This window comes from Saccopteryx bilineata, chromosome 11, assembly GCF_036850765.1.
Source record: "Saccopteryx bilineata isolate mSacBil1 chromosome 11, mSacBil1_pri_phased_curated, whole genome shotgun sequence".
In the NCBI taxonomy this organism is placed as follows: Eukaryota; Metazoa; Chordata; class Mammalia; order Chiroptera; family Emballonuridae; genus Saccopteryx; species Saccopteryx bilineata.
This window is the reverse complement of record NC_089500.1, coordinates 1796569-1810854: the sequence shown is the minus strand read 5'-3', so window position 1 is coordinate 1810854 and position 14286 is coordinate 1796569. Positions and strand designations below refer to the sequence as shown.

Below are 14286 nucleotides of genomic sequence, written 5' to 3'. Positions count from 1 at the left end.
GCGTCTGCGGGGGCGCGTCTGCGGGGGCGCGTCTGCGGGGGCGCGAGGACACCCCCTGTGCTCCACAGGACCATGCTTAGACAGTGGAACAGTAGAATAGCAGTCCTCTGTGCCCAGAACCGGAGGACCTCTGTGCCCGCCGCCTCCCACAGGGCGGGGCCGCTGCCTCTGCTGGTGGATACTTTGTAACCAGCACTAAGGCAGGAAGAGATGTGTTTGGGCTCCCATTTCATTTATAGCAGCCTTATTGAGATGTAAAGCACAGATCGTAAAACTCAGTTCTACTCGAGTGTACCATTGAGAATTGTGCCACCCACACCGCTACCTAATTTTCACACAGAAGCACCCCCAAAAGGAACTCCAGCCTGTTAGCAGTAACTTCCCCACCTGCCTGGGGTCCCTGGGCGGAGCTGACCACGTGGATGAGCCTTTGAGAAGCTGAAATGAGTCAGTTTTGTTTTATATCCTTCTATGGAAGCGGTGTCTTCATTTACTGACAACGCTGTATAGGAGGCAGTTGTCTTCAGAAAAAAAGAAAGTAGAGGGTTGTTGAGAGCGTATCAATACTGTTATCACCAGCAACAGTGTTATTCACAATTGATACCAGCTTGTGTCCTAAGTGCCAGGCATTGCTGGGTGCTCCTGAAACACGAGTGTGCACAACCGCGGTGCAGAAAGCCCGCAGGCAGGCGCGTGACCCTGGAGAGAGGGCAGTTCATACACTTGAATATTTTTAATGACTGCTAGTAATTTGAATATCCATATTTCACTTTGTCCTAAAGGTGGTAATGCTTTATTTTTTTTTTACTTAAAATGCATTTATTACATGCTTTAACAGCCATCATGTGAACTATATGGAAGCAGAGGAAAAGAAGTAATTTATAATAGCCAGGAAACTATCCATGAATGACAAACTGAAGATTCAAATAGACAGTAAAATACTAGAGCTTTATGTCAGCATAAATGTTATGGTGTATTCCATGAAATAATTCCGTGCTGCACTTTTGTCTTTTATTAGGAGTCAGACCTTTCGCTTGTCCTCACTGTGACAAAAAATTCCGAACCTCAGGCCACAGGAAGACCCACATAGCTTCCCACTTTAAACATGTGGAGTTGAGGAAGATGAGGCATCAGCGGAAACCCGCGAAGGTCCGTGTGGGCAAGGCCAGCGCTCCGGTCCCCGACATTCCTTTGCAAGAGCCCATCCTCATAACTGATGTAGGTAAGGTTCTCTTCCCTTCAGGACCCTGCAGAGGGTCCGTGATGTTGCGGTCCACACATGGTATCAGCAGGCCGTCACCTGGGTCTGCACACGAGCGACATGATTCACCTGAGCTGCCGCATTCTCTTCGATGTCATTTCTCTCTGTGCCTTGTGATTGTTGGTGGTGGGAGTAGAAATGAAAACACAGGTGTAAGTGACCTTGGAGAAGACAAGTGTTGCCTCCAGGACTGGCAGCGGCAGACTTGAGACGGGAGGGCCGTTCTCAAAGGTTCGCGAGTGCCCGGCCCTGCACGTAGCCAGGAGAGCGGGTAGGAGAAAGTCAGTCTTAGGGAGAGAAGCAAGCTGTCGTGTGGACAGGTGGGGCGTCAGGACAGTGCCTGTTAGCGGTCATCACGTGGGAGTGAGTGGCACAGTGGAGGGGAGATGGTGGCTGAGTGGGGGTCGTGGCCGACGGTTCCTGTCGTGGAGGTCAGCCATGGTGGGACCACGGACACCCTCCCCTGACACTTTGTAAACCTGCGTTTACTCGGGTTCAAGTGTGTGTTCTTCCTGAGTCGTGTGATACCGCAGGGCGTGATTGGGACATAGCGCACTGCGATCACCAAGGGAATCCCTTATCTGTGTAAAACCTGGATAGTTTAAGTTTTTACATAAGCTAGTAACTTCTCTATCTGCAGGTATTCCTTTAGTAAAATTCCTGTGAAAATGCTCACTCTTTCAGAACAAAAGATTGGGTCAGAATCATTTCTGTTTTGAGTTTATTATAGCATGTCCTGTACATTCTCCATACTAAACAAATAAGGGACTCAAGGTCCAGTTAACCTTAATTTTGGATATACTTATGTAAATTTCTCACCAATAAATGCTCATAAAGTAAATGTAGATATCCATTAAAATTGGCTCTAGAACCAAGGGAACTGCTGTGACAGTATAGGTATCCTTTACGTTGAAAAACCATCTGTGTTAACTTTACACGTATTTCCCAGTAGGTATTCTTTAAGTAAGCCAGTCGCTAGCACAGTTAACATTGTGATTAATATTAGAATCTATCACTTGGATCTATACATTGGAATCTACTTGAACGCCTCAAAATTTTCATCTTCTGGGTAAAACGAATGCCTGTGACCTTGTGTTTTTAGTGGCCCTGACGGTGCCTGATTCCTGATTTCTGCTTGGTTTGCAGGTCTTATCCAGCCCATTCCCAGAAGCCAGTTTTTTCAAAGTTATTTTAATAATAATTTTGTAAACGAAGCTGACAGGCCGTACAAATGTTTTTACTGCCACCGCGCTTACAAGAAGTCCTGCCACCTTAAGCAGCACATCAGGTGAGGCTGTGTGGGCGGAGACGGAGACCCGAAGGGCAGCAAGGTCTGGTGGGGGGGGGGGGGGGGGGAGCAGTGCAGCTCTCGGAACTTCAAATGTCACTTTTGACCTCCAGCTCTTTTCTTGTTTATATATATTTTTATTCCTTAGTGTCTTGACTGAAATATTTTGCCCAGAGATTGCCATTGAATTTTATCTGCAGTTCTGTTATGTTATATTTAAGTGTTTGCTATTCTAGGCTACTTTGAAGGAGTGTTTGGGTGGTTTCAGTAGAGTTACGTACACTCTGTAACAGTTTTTCAGGTGTGTGGATCGGAGTGTAGGTTACCTCTCATGCTGGCAACAGTGACAAGAAAATAGAACCATGATCATGGGAGTTGGGCCGTGAAAGAGGGGCAACACCGAGAATAGCCTGGGGCCTGGGCTCTGGCTTGTTTGTGTTGTGTGCCGGCTGGGTGACCTCGGGCCAGCCTCCCGTGTGCTGCTGGTGACCTAGGTTCTCCTGGTGGCGTGGGCAGGGCGGCGTCCGCCCCGCTCCATCTGAGAAAGAGTCCGAGTGAAGTCCCGTGCAAGGGGGGGAGGCCTTTTGAGGGCTGAAGCATCGAAGAGTGTCAGATGCGTGCCTGTTCCCTGAGCTGTCTGTCCCTTCAGGTCACACACGGGCGAGAAGCCTTTCAAGTGCTCTCAGTGCGGACGAGGCTTCGTGTCGGCCGGGGTGCTCAAAGCCCATGTCCGGACGCACACAGGGCTCAAGTCCTTCAAGTGTCTGATTTGCAGCGGAGCCTTTACCACGGGCGGCAGCCTGCGGCGGCACATGGGCATCCACAATGACCTGCGGCCCTACATGTGCCCCTACTGCCAGAAGACCTTCAAGACCTCCCTGAACTGCAAGAAGCACATGAAAACCCACCGGTAGGGAGCGTGCTGCCAGCCCCTGTGGGACCCCCCCATCCCTCCCGCATGGTGGGGGGCCGTCATCTGCTTTCTGCGTTACTGCTTCTGCTTTGAGGGGTGTGGGCTAAAATCAGTATGTTAGTGTCGAAGGATCTGTTGAGAACAACAGGCATTTTTAACTTAAACTTTTATTTTTGATGTCACACTGAAGTCTGCTTGGGGGAAGTGCTTTGGAGGGTCTTGAAAACTGAGAGTAACAGATGAAGAAGTGTTTAACGTAAAATGTAATGGAGTTAGCGCTTGGTAGCAGTCACAGGGTCACCACTGGCTGGCAGCCTCTGACTTGTGCATCCTGGTTGGTCTTTGGAAGCTATGAGCTCGCTCAGCAGCTGCAGCAGCACCAGCAAGCCGCCTCACTCGACAGCGGCGCTGTGGACCCGCAGGACGTGCACGTGTCCACTCAGATGCAGGTGGAGGTCGGGGGCAACGGGCTGCCGCCATCGGCAGATGTGGTCGTCTCGAACCCCGAGGCGATGCTGGACCTGGAGCCGCAGCACGTGGTGGGCGCTGAAGACGCAGGGCTGGGCCAGCCGCTGGCCGAGCCCCACCTGGAGGCGGATGAAGGTACGCGGTTCAGGAGTTTAACTCTGGAACTATTCGTATTCGAAAAGGGCTGTTGCCTTGGTTCTCCCTCAGGCTCTGTAGCACCTCCATTATCTCCACGTCACAGCGGGTGCAGTGTCCCTGTGCGTTAGAGGCTTTGCTGCGCATTGTCGGGGGCCTGCAGGGCCTCGGGCTCCTGAGCCAACATGTTGCTTCCTCCACCGACAGTCTTGCTACAGAAATGCCGGTGCAAGTGGACACTGAGCTCGGTGCTGCGGCCGGTGGCGTCTGGCATAGGCCTCTGTCTTGTGCAGGCCTGTTGGCCAGGTCGTTCGCTGGCCAGTGTACTGTTTTGTTCTGTGGGTGTCCCAAAATGCACTTAGTCTGTGAACAGGGTTTTGTGGGTGCTATCCTTTCTGCAGCCTGGAACAATGCACCTCTGAAACGGGTTAGAGACCTGTTGCCTGTGGTGACTGAGAACCCTGAAGAGGGGGGTCTGCGTTCCAGGGTGAGCTGTGCAGGGTGTCCTGGGGGACAAGGTGCTGCTGAGACCGTGACTCAGACAGGTGGAGCCGCCTCAGGGAGGCTGGCTGTGGAAAGCTGACCGCAGCGCCGATCGTTGTCCTGGAGATAACCCGTGCTTGTTTCTGCGTTGTCCCCAGACAGGTTTGTGGCCCCGCAGCACGCGCTGCCCACGCACGTGGACCAGTTTGAGGAGCAGGCCCCTCCACAGCCATCCTTCGAACAGGCTGGCTTGTCCCAGGGTCAGTGCTGCTCCCCGTGGGGCTGTCTGTGCGCTGTCCCCACAGCCTGGCTGTCTCTGCTGGGGGCTCTGAGATGGACAGCTTCAAGCCGAGCAGCTTTGTGCATGGAGAATGTGTGTGTGAGTGTGAGCGTGTGTGTGTGTGAGTATATGTGCGAGCATGAGTGTGTGTGTGTGTTTATGTGAGAGTGTGTGTGTGCGTGTGATGTGTGATGTGCTCATGTTTTCTGGAAAGCTACTTAAATGACCATATCCCGAGCAGCTTGTAGCCAGGAAGAGGAGGTTGAGTGGAAACGGGACTTGAGGTGCTGGGCTGTGGGCAATGGGCTGGCAGCCTCTGTGTGGCCCAGCCTGGACCCCCCCCCTCCCCGTGCTCACTGAGGGCCCCGAAAGCCTGCTGATGGTGACCGCTCCTGCTTCTAATTCACAAAGCAACCCTGTCCCTTTCAGCGTCTTTATTTATAAAACCAACGGTTTTTTTCTTTACCTTTTTTGTGTAACTTGAATAACTTTTGTAGAACTCATATTTCCTGACTTATTTCAGGTTTTGCGGTGACTGACACATACAGCCAGCAGCCCCCGTTCCCCCCCGTGCAGCAGCTGCAGGACTCCAGCACCCTGGAGTCGCAGGCCCTCGCCACGAGCTTCCACGAGCAGGGCCTGCTGCCGGTGCCCAGCTCTGAGCCCATGGCTGTGGTGAGTGTCACAGCAGGGTCACGTGTCCTCACACGGTGTCGCGGCAGTGTCTCGTATCCTCACGTAGAATATCTTTCATTTCTCACTGTAACCATTGAGCTTGCCTGCCTGAGAGGCCATGCTGACTCTTTATAACAGAGATGATCGCATCCCATGTGAAGACTTTCTTTCTTCTTACAACATTTTAGTTTTACTAAACAACTTCATTACCATGATGGGGCTTTTGCCTTTTTGGTTCAACGCTGGGATAGCCCGTACTGCTGTGTAATAACATCTGAAGAATGTTGCATTCACCACAAAAGCAAACATTTGTACATTTGGAATCTGACAAGAAACATGTTAGAATAAAAATACAATGAAGGCTGACATAGTAAAAATAAATATTTAAATGCATAATTTAAAAATTTTATCTTAGTCAACCTGAAGACGTTTAAGTTAGGGTTTTGATATTTTCCATTTTGGGGAAGTTTTCAATAGTTATGAAAATGATTGTCCAGTCGTTCTCTGGCTCGAAAAGTGGCTGCTGGCAGCCCTGCCCCGTGCAGACTGGGGCTGGTAGCCCTGCCACCCGGCAGGCCCGGGGCTGCTCCCTCTCTCCCTGTGGGGTGAGGTGACAAGACAGGAGAGTCTGTCTGTTTCCAGAAATTAGACCCTTTATTTCCTCTCAGAATGGAGTAGATGGACAGGCAGGCTCTTGTTAGGATATGCAAAAGAATATGGAAAAATCAGCTTTATGCTAGATTAAACTTTGTATAACTTAAGTTATTAGGAAATAAATACAGTAAGTATTTAATAAAATTGGTGCAGATGATTTTATTACTAATCTGGTCCAATAATGGCAGTGAACTGCTTGGAGGTTCTCCCTTTTATTTTTATTTCTTTTTCTGCAGTGAGAAGCGGGGAGGCAGAGAGACAGACTTCCGCATACGCCCAACCGGGATTCACCCGGCACGCCCACCAGGGGGCAATGCTCTGCCCATCTGGGGCGTCGCTCCGCTGCGACCAGAGCCACTCTAGTGCCTGAGGCAGAGGCCATGGAGCCATCCTCAGCGCCCAGGCCAACTTTGCTCCAATGGAGCCTTGGCTGCAGGAGGGGAAGAGAGAGAGAGGAAGGAGAGGGGGAGGGGTGGAGAAGCAGATGGGCGCTTCTCCTGTGTGCCCTGGCCGGGAATTGAACCCAGGACTTCCACATGTCAGGTCGACGCTCTCCTGCTGAGCCAATCAGCCAGGGCCTAGGTTCTCCCTTTTAAACCGTGTCTCTGAATAACTCCAGGGTTAGTCGTTTTGTGTTTATTTGTAGACCCTCAAGTAGCTTCACTGGTTAAATTTCAGACAACTCCTTTGATTCAGGAGTCATCCCAGGAGGAGCTGGACCTGCCAACGCCACGCCGCCCGTTCCTGGAGGACAGCGAGGACCAGAGCCGGCGCTCCTACAGGTAGGCGGTCACCTGCACGTGGTCTGACCCGTGGGGCTCCCCGCTGCTGCCCGGCAGCCCACCTGCCATGCCACAGTTAACTCGTGTATGGCCCCTGGGAGGCAGGTTCTGTCGTCATCCCCCGCTTACAGACGGAGGACCCGGATGGAAGATGTTCACTTGCTTCCATTTCTCCTGCTGATGCGTGATGGGGCTGGGGTTGAGGCACAGCTGCCTCTTGGCCCCGAAATGTGACCGGCTGGGCAGAGCTCCCTGCCACCACCATGAGCCCCTGTTTGCAGAAACCGTCTAGATTTCTATTGTGCTTTTTCGTCTGGGGCTCTTTTGTGATTTATATACAACCACCTGCATGCCAGGTACAGTGTGGTTGTAAAGACAGTTTTTAAATCCATTTGGCTGCCTGTGTGTTGCAGGTGTGACTACTGCCACAAGGGCTTCAAGAAGTCCAGCCACCTGAAGCAGCACGTGCGCTCGCACACTGGCGAGAAGCCCTACAAGTGCAAGCTCTGTGGGCGCGGCTTCGTCTCCTCCGGCGTCCTCAAGTCCCACGAGAAGACGCACACAGGTTGCGGTCCACCCCACACTGGGCCGTGTGCTCCTGGCTGGGGGGTTCAGGGGTTGTGGTGCCCCCTCCACTGCGTGGTTCTGGGCGCATTCTCACAGCCAGGCCTGGCGTGCAGTCTACCACTGAGCCAACCAGCCAGGGCCAAGAGTTTTGTAACATACTATTTATCAGATAATAGGATTTGCGGTTAAATGTGTTTTAAATATATCAGTTCTATTTAACATATTTACTACCTTAATAATACATCTGTTTAATATGAATATGTATTCTTATAAGGCTTTACTTGAAAGCAGAGTTACACTGCTTCAAAGCATACAGCGAGACAAGGAGCAGTTTGGGGGGCTCATCCGTAGGTTGGTGGCTAGGCAGCGGTTTTGAGGTGAGAACTTTGAGGGCCCCCCAGGAGGCAGCATGGCCTCTCAGAGCGAGGCCGGGGATCACATGCAGCTTTTACAAGGAGCAGGCCTCCATCCACTTCTGGTTTAGAGAGTCAAGGTGGCCCCTAAGTGGAGAGAAGACAGAGGTCAGAGGAAAACACCGCTTGCTTCTCTGTCATCAAGAGACCGGGCCTTCTAATTCAGGCGGTATTTGCAAATAAAGCTGTTGAGAGGCATGCAGGCGGCTCTAAGGACCTCTGACCCTTGCTGGGAGCGTGAACAAACACGGACTCAAAGCCGACTCTGGCGCAGAGCCCACAGACACATTGGCAGCTCGGATGGAAAGACTGGGGTCGGATACCTTGGCGTTAGTAGAGAAATGCTCTTGGAGCATCCATGCTGCCCGTGAGTGCCATAGGATGCTGTCGGCGTCCAGGCTTGGAGTCAGTTCCGGAAAACCGGTGGCCATGGCTGATAAGCGGCCTTTAATCGTGTGGTTCTTTGAGAGTGTCTTTGTTGGCTTACAAGTTTGATGTAACGGGATCCGTACCCTCGTTTCCATTGTCACAGGCGTGAAGGCGTTCAGCTGCAGCGTGTGCAACGCCTCCTTCACCACCAACGGTAGCCTCACCCGGCACATGGCCACGCACATGAGCTTGAAGCCGTACAAGTGCCCGTTCTGTGAGCAGGGCTTCCGGACCACCGTCCACTGTAAAAAGCACATGAGGAGGCACCAGACAGACCCCTCTGCTGTGTCAGCACCTGGAGAGGCCGAGGGAAGTGGAGGTATTGTCCGTGCGCTGATTCTTAGTAGCCACATGCTCGTGTCATCAGTTGATGCACCAATCACCTATAAAGTTAACTTACTGTCTTTCTGATTGTGAAAGCACCGTGTGTTCTTTGAAGCACAGATTCCGATGGCCATAGAGAGAATGTCCCCTCTCACTGATGACCACAGAGCACTCAGTGGGCCTCCGTGCTGTGCGGTCTGCCTTCCGCTGGACACTCACAGGCAGGCGGAGACCTGCCTTTCCTGGCCAGCTGGTCAGTCTGATGGCTTGCTTTCCTGTTTTATGGCCATGTGACTTAAGTATAAAAAGAAATAGAATGAGACTTCCTTTACTTTCGATGCATGTTATAAATTAGAGGCCATCCGTATAGTATCTCTAGAACCCTCTAATTTACAGAGGTAACTCATCAGCCGTGGACAGCCTCTTGAGTCTAGTACTATGGGTTCCTTCCCGTCCGTTAGTGAGGCCTCCCTGCTGCGGCTTCCCCACGGCTGCCTTGTCAGGAGAAGAGACCTTGCCTGTTAACTTCGTTTCTTTGACTCAGACCTCGAGTCCTGTGCGAAAGGGTTACCTCTCGCCTTGGTTGACAGGCCATCTTAGGTCATATCTTCTGTGTACTGCGCTGTGTCTACCCTACCCCCTTGTTCCTGAATGACTCTTGCTATATGGATTGGGTTCTGGGTTACTTTTAAATCTTTAATACATTTCTCTCCATATCTCTCTATCCGTGTTGGGAGGTCTCCCTCTATAACCTGTGTCCCCGAATCCTCCCAAGCTCTGTTGACAATGTGCAATTTGAGTTCATCCTGTTTCCTTTTTTCTGGAACTCCTGCTAAATGGCCGTGTCCCCTGGCACTTGCTCTCACCCCCTCCTGGGCCCCGCCCTGTCCTTCAGTGTGCCCCCCTTCCGTCGTCCCGCCCTCTTCCCCTCCATTCTGAGGGAACTCACCTGCTAGTCTTTGTGTTTGCTCACTTGGTTTTAGCCACCATCCATTTTGCTAGGGTTTCTGTTGAGCTTTATTTCAAAATTCTTTTAGCCATCTGTGCCAGTGACCTGCCCGCAGTTGAACGGCACTCTTTCTGTGACGTTTTAGTAGCAGCTATTTTGTTTCTGTCAGAGTAAACGTAAGTTTATAGCTCACTGAGAGAAGAAGACATCACACATACATATTTTTTAAAAGCCACATTTTTCTTTCAGTAAGGCTTTTTAATTGAGGGTGCTTTGCCGGCTTGTTGATTTGGTCTCTGCTGGGCTGCTGGTTTTCTTTCTTTGACAATACTTCATTTCTGGCCCATGTTAACAAATGGTAACTGCGTTGTGGACACCGTGGCTGGTGTGTAGGCTGCCCGCCTGGAGCTCCCCGCTAGCGGGCAGCAGTGGGGATGCATCCCTTGGGCCCTGAGCCTCCCTGAGGTGCTCGCTGCCCAGGCTCGCTGTCCTGTGGCCCTGCTTAGTATAACAGGATGCTGGTAGGAATAACCATTTTGAGTCTCCAATGTGGTTCCATTGAACTAGTACTTTTAATCACATGCTTGTTCTGTTAAAACACGCTTTTCATCAGGGTGTGACTGTTGCCCGTACTTTGTTTAGACGTGTGCATGGAGGAGGAAGACGAAGGTTCTGAGAGGAACGCGTCCAGAAAGGCCCGTCCCGAGGTCATCACCTTCACCGAGGAGGAGACGGCGCAGTTAGCCAAGATCCAGCCCCAGGAGAGCGCCACAGTGTCGGAGCAGGTGCTGGTGCAGTCGGCCGCCGAGAAGGACCGTGTCAGCGAGATGCGGGACCGGCAGGCTGAGCTGGAGGCCGAGCCCCGGTTCGCCAACTGCTGCTCCTACTGCCCCAAGAGCTTCAAGAAGCCCAGCGACCTGGTCAGGTGGGCACGGCTCTGCGACAGGGCTCGGGCTCTGTGTCCCTCTGTCTCGGTGTCGGTCGGGGAGGCTGTGTCTGAGCCCAATGCCATTGGAGGGGCGACAGCTTCCTTGAGTTACAACTCCGGGCCGGGGAGGTTTCGTGGCTTCCTTTTAGGCTCACGCAGAGTGTCAGTGAGAAGTATTTGCTTGGTAGGTTTCTGTGTGACGTGGTGTTAGTAAAAAATGACTAGAGCCTAACGATTCCTGGAGGAGGACCCGGGGCCGCACTCCATAGGGGTATAGACCGTGGCGGGTACCTACCGGCCCTACGCACCGCGGGTCTGCGGGAGGAGCCAGGGCGGCAGCCAGGACACGTTAGCGCGGTCCCTGATAGCGTGATGTGGGATAGCAGAACCGAGCGAACACTTAGCCCAGAGGCCATGCCTAGAGATGGTCCTGCTGCCCAGAGGTGACCACTGCCCTTGCTTGTCAGAGACGCCCACACTCGTCACCATGAGGCTGAGATAGCGTATTTGTTTAGTTTTCCCTGTCCCTGCCTCTGAGCCATCTGTCAGCGTCAGTCCCTGCAAATCTGCCTTGTTCTCCTAATGCGGTGCTCTCTCAACCCCTGTCCCCAGGCTGCCGGCCAACATGGGCCATCGTCACATTTTCCATCTTAATTGGCTCTTTTTAAATTCCAAGTGTGGCGAGACGCCTTCTCCAGGTGGCCCCCCATGTTTCCACCAGTGGCTCTGCTTTTGTTGCTGGTTTGCATCTTCAGTGAAGATGGTGAGCCCTGATTCCACGGGCCTTGTGGATTCTATGTCTACTTTTGGATTGTGGTGTTTTTAGTAGGGAGTGAAATGTCAAGGTTTTGTTTGGCCAGAATTATTCAGTATGTAGTGCACGTAGCTTTTATATCTATGGATACCTGTAATGTTAAAACCGTGAAGTGGCTTGTAAACGTGTCACGTGAGGAGGATTGACACTGACCTGCCACTACGTCCCGGGCCAGGCACGTCCGCATCCACACCGGGGAGAAGCCGTACAAGTGCGATGAGTGCGGGAAGAGCTTCACAGTGAAGTCCACCCTGGATTGCCACGTGAAGACCCACACAGGTAGGAGCCCAGCCCCGCCCCTGACCGGGGCCCTGAGCTCTGTCTGCTCCTTTGGGCTTTACACACGTAAATACTTTCAAAATTGTAGAAAGGGTAAAAATCAGGAACCGTGAGAAAGGGATATAGAAGATTTTCATTCCTGTTGTGGGGAAAATGATCTATAAAACCCTGAAGAAAAGGGACAGGGTCTTGAGCACCCAGTTGTCCTGTAGTCTCACTCAGACTAAAGGGCCGTTTCTACAAAGATTATCTCTTGGTCTCATTGAGGGCAGAGAGGATTGATTCATTGAGCTTTGTCAGCACTGGAATTTAGCAAATCTAATTGTAGTTAGGGTAGTATTTGTTTGCAAGTGGGGGAAGTTTTACAAAGGAAACAAATTAATGTACAGGTTCCATAGCCATTTTCTCTTCTTTATCCAATTTGAGAGACTGAAGGTTAATTGTCCTGATTAAACTACACTGAGCCTCTGCACATCTTGATTGTGTAGGGCGGCCCAGTGGTTGGGGCAGGTGTGCCCCTCCACCTGGCTGGGACCCTGGACTGCACTTCTGAGCCCCTGGTCTGAACCTCTGATCCTCTAGTCACTAGAGTCTAGTGGAACACGGGGTCCAGGCACTCTCAGTAAATGGAGTTGTTGCCATGATTCATAAGGTGACAGCTGTCCAGCTGGTTTGTCGTCTTAGTTTCTGGTGATGGGCAGACTTAATGAGAAGAGCACGGTGGCATTTCACCCATTCCTGTAAAGCCCTGAGGTTCCTTTCTGAGGGGCTAATGATTGGAACTAAGTAAACAGACGTGAGAAGCTCCTCAGAGGCCTCCCCTGTGGACGATTTTCAGTCATTTTGTTGGTTCGGGTGTTTGTCTGTCTTGGTGGTGCTGTGAATGGCTGAGGATCAGTGGGACCAGCCTCATGTCCTTGCGTCCCTGGGTCTAGCAGCACTCAGGGCGGGTGCAGCCACGGTCATGGTGACTGTGCAGCTGGGCTTGCCTGTCAGCACGTGTGCCAGGGAGGGAAAGCAGTGTCTCTGCAGAACACATCAGGGCCTCTCCCGTCCTGGCTGTCCTACTTGGACCACTCAGGCCCACGAGCACCGGCTCCCGGAGCGGTGCAGGGAGGTGAGACTGGGACGTCCCACTCCCCAGACTCTAGGGCAGCTCGGGGCTTGTGATGGGCTCAAGTGCACCCTGTCTTCACGACACCCTGGATGCAGTGAGGACTCGTCCTCAGGCATGGGCACAGGTGTCAGAGTCCGGGCTGGGCAGGCCTGGAGCTCACGTTCCCTGCGGCTCCTCACCTGGGTTGGGTCCTGGTGCCCCCTTCGCAGAGTAGAGAACAAGGAGCTAAGCCCTCATCCTGCCTCACAGAGCAGGAGAGGGCAGGTCTCTCTCTGGGAGCCCCTCAGCAGCAGCAGGGACCCCGCCTGCAGTCCCCACCCCCTGAGGCCCTGCCCCCAGGCCCTGCCCTGGGCTCCACATTCACTCCGCCCCCAGGCCCCACCATGGGCTCCTGCAGTCACCTGCCATGGGCGTGGCGTGACCCTCGGCCCCTCCCCTCGCAGGTCAGAAGCTCTTCAGCTGCCATGTCTGCAGCAACGCCTTCTCCACCAAGGGCAGCCTGAAGGTGCATATGCGGCTGCACACAGGCGCCAAGCCCTTCAAGTGCCCGCACTGTGAGCTGCGCTTCCGCACGTCCGGCCGCAGGAAGACGCACATGCAGTTCCACTACAAGCCCGACTCCAGGAGGGCCAGGAAGCCCGCTTCCCGCAGTGCGTCGGAGGGGCTGCCGCCCGCCAGCCTGCTGAGCCCGGCTGCTGACCCCAATGTGCTGATCATGAACAACTCGGTCCTGACCGGCCAGTTTGATCCCGGCCTTCTTCAGCCCGGAGTGGTGAGCCAGGCCATCCTGCCCGGCTCCGTGTCAGGTACAGCTGCATGTCGGGGACGGCTCCGGCTCCAGCTCCGGCCCCGTGTTGGGCACGCTGCATGTCGGGCATGGCTCCGTGTCGGGTGGCTCCGGCTCTGTGTTGGGGACGGCTGCGTGTCGGGACCGCTGTGGCTGTGGGTGGGCGGAGGGGGCCCTGAGGTCTGCACACATGTCTGTGCAGGAACACGACCTTCTCCCTGTTTCTAGGGCCCGGATCGTGATCAGAGCTGAACAGATTGTAGTTTTAAATCTCTGGCTATTCAGTCTAAGGTCTTTAAGCCTAGATTTCTGATACTTTGTAATGGTGGTGCCTGTTTCACAGGGTTTTGTGATGCTTACATCAGATGTGAAGTAAATGCTGGTGTTTGTTAACCAGATTACACTGATTCATGGTAAAACTTACGTGTGTCAGAATCCCTACGTAGAACTGGGTTGTGTCTGTGATCCCCTTTGCTGATGCCCGTCTGCCCCTGCTCTCTGCCGTGCAGGCGGTGGGGACTGGACGGTATCTCTGACAGACGGCAGCCTAGCCGCCCTGGAAGGCATCCAGTTACAGTTGGCGGCGAACTTGGTGGGGCCCAACGTCCACATCTCTGGTCTCGACACATCCGGGATCAACAACATCACGTTGCAGGTGTGCCCCGTCCGTGGTTCCTGTGCTCGCGTGTGGCCTGAGTCCCGCCGGCCTGGGGCTCACCCGGACGTCTGTGCTGCTTTCA

General features: G+C 53.0%; 1 protein-coding gene across 4 annotated transcripts in view; it reads left to right on the top strand.

Moving 5' to 3' along the window:
• ZNF236 (zinc finger protein 236) overlaps positions 1-14286 on the top strand; it is a 56033-nt gene that overhangs the window by 28933 nt on the left and 12814 nt on the right. For 3 of the 4 annotated variants that reach the window (XM_066247548.1, XM_066247547.1, XM_066247545.1), the window contains exons 11-23: positions 1019-1222; positions 2408-2549; positions 3199-3459; positions 3812-4065; positions 4707-4808; positions 5352-5503; positions 6836-6939; positions 7353-7504; positions 8452-8667; positions 10264-10546; positions 11539-11642; positions 13203-13565; positions 14056-14201. In XM_066247548.1, coding sequence (XP_066103645.1) covers positions 1019-1222; positions 2408-2549; positions 3199-3459; positions 3812-4065; positions 4707-4808; positions 5352-5503; positions 6836-6939; positions 7353-7504; positions 8452-8667; positions 10264-10546; positions 11539-11642; positions 13203-13565; positions 14056-14201 — 2483 coding nt within the window. The remainder of the gene's footprint in view (positions 1-1018; positions 1223-2407; positions 2550-3198; positions 3460-3811; positions 4066-4706; positions 4809-5351; positions 5504-6835; positions 6940-7352; positions 7505-8451; positions 8668-10263; positions 10547-11538; positions 11643-13202; positions 13566-14055; positions 14202-14286) is intronic. The other variant, XM_066247546.1, reaches the window with a different exon arrangement.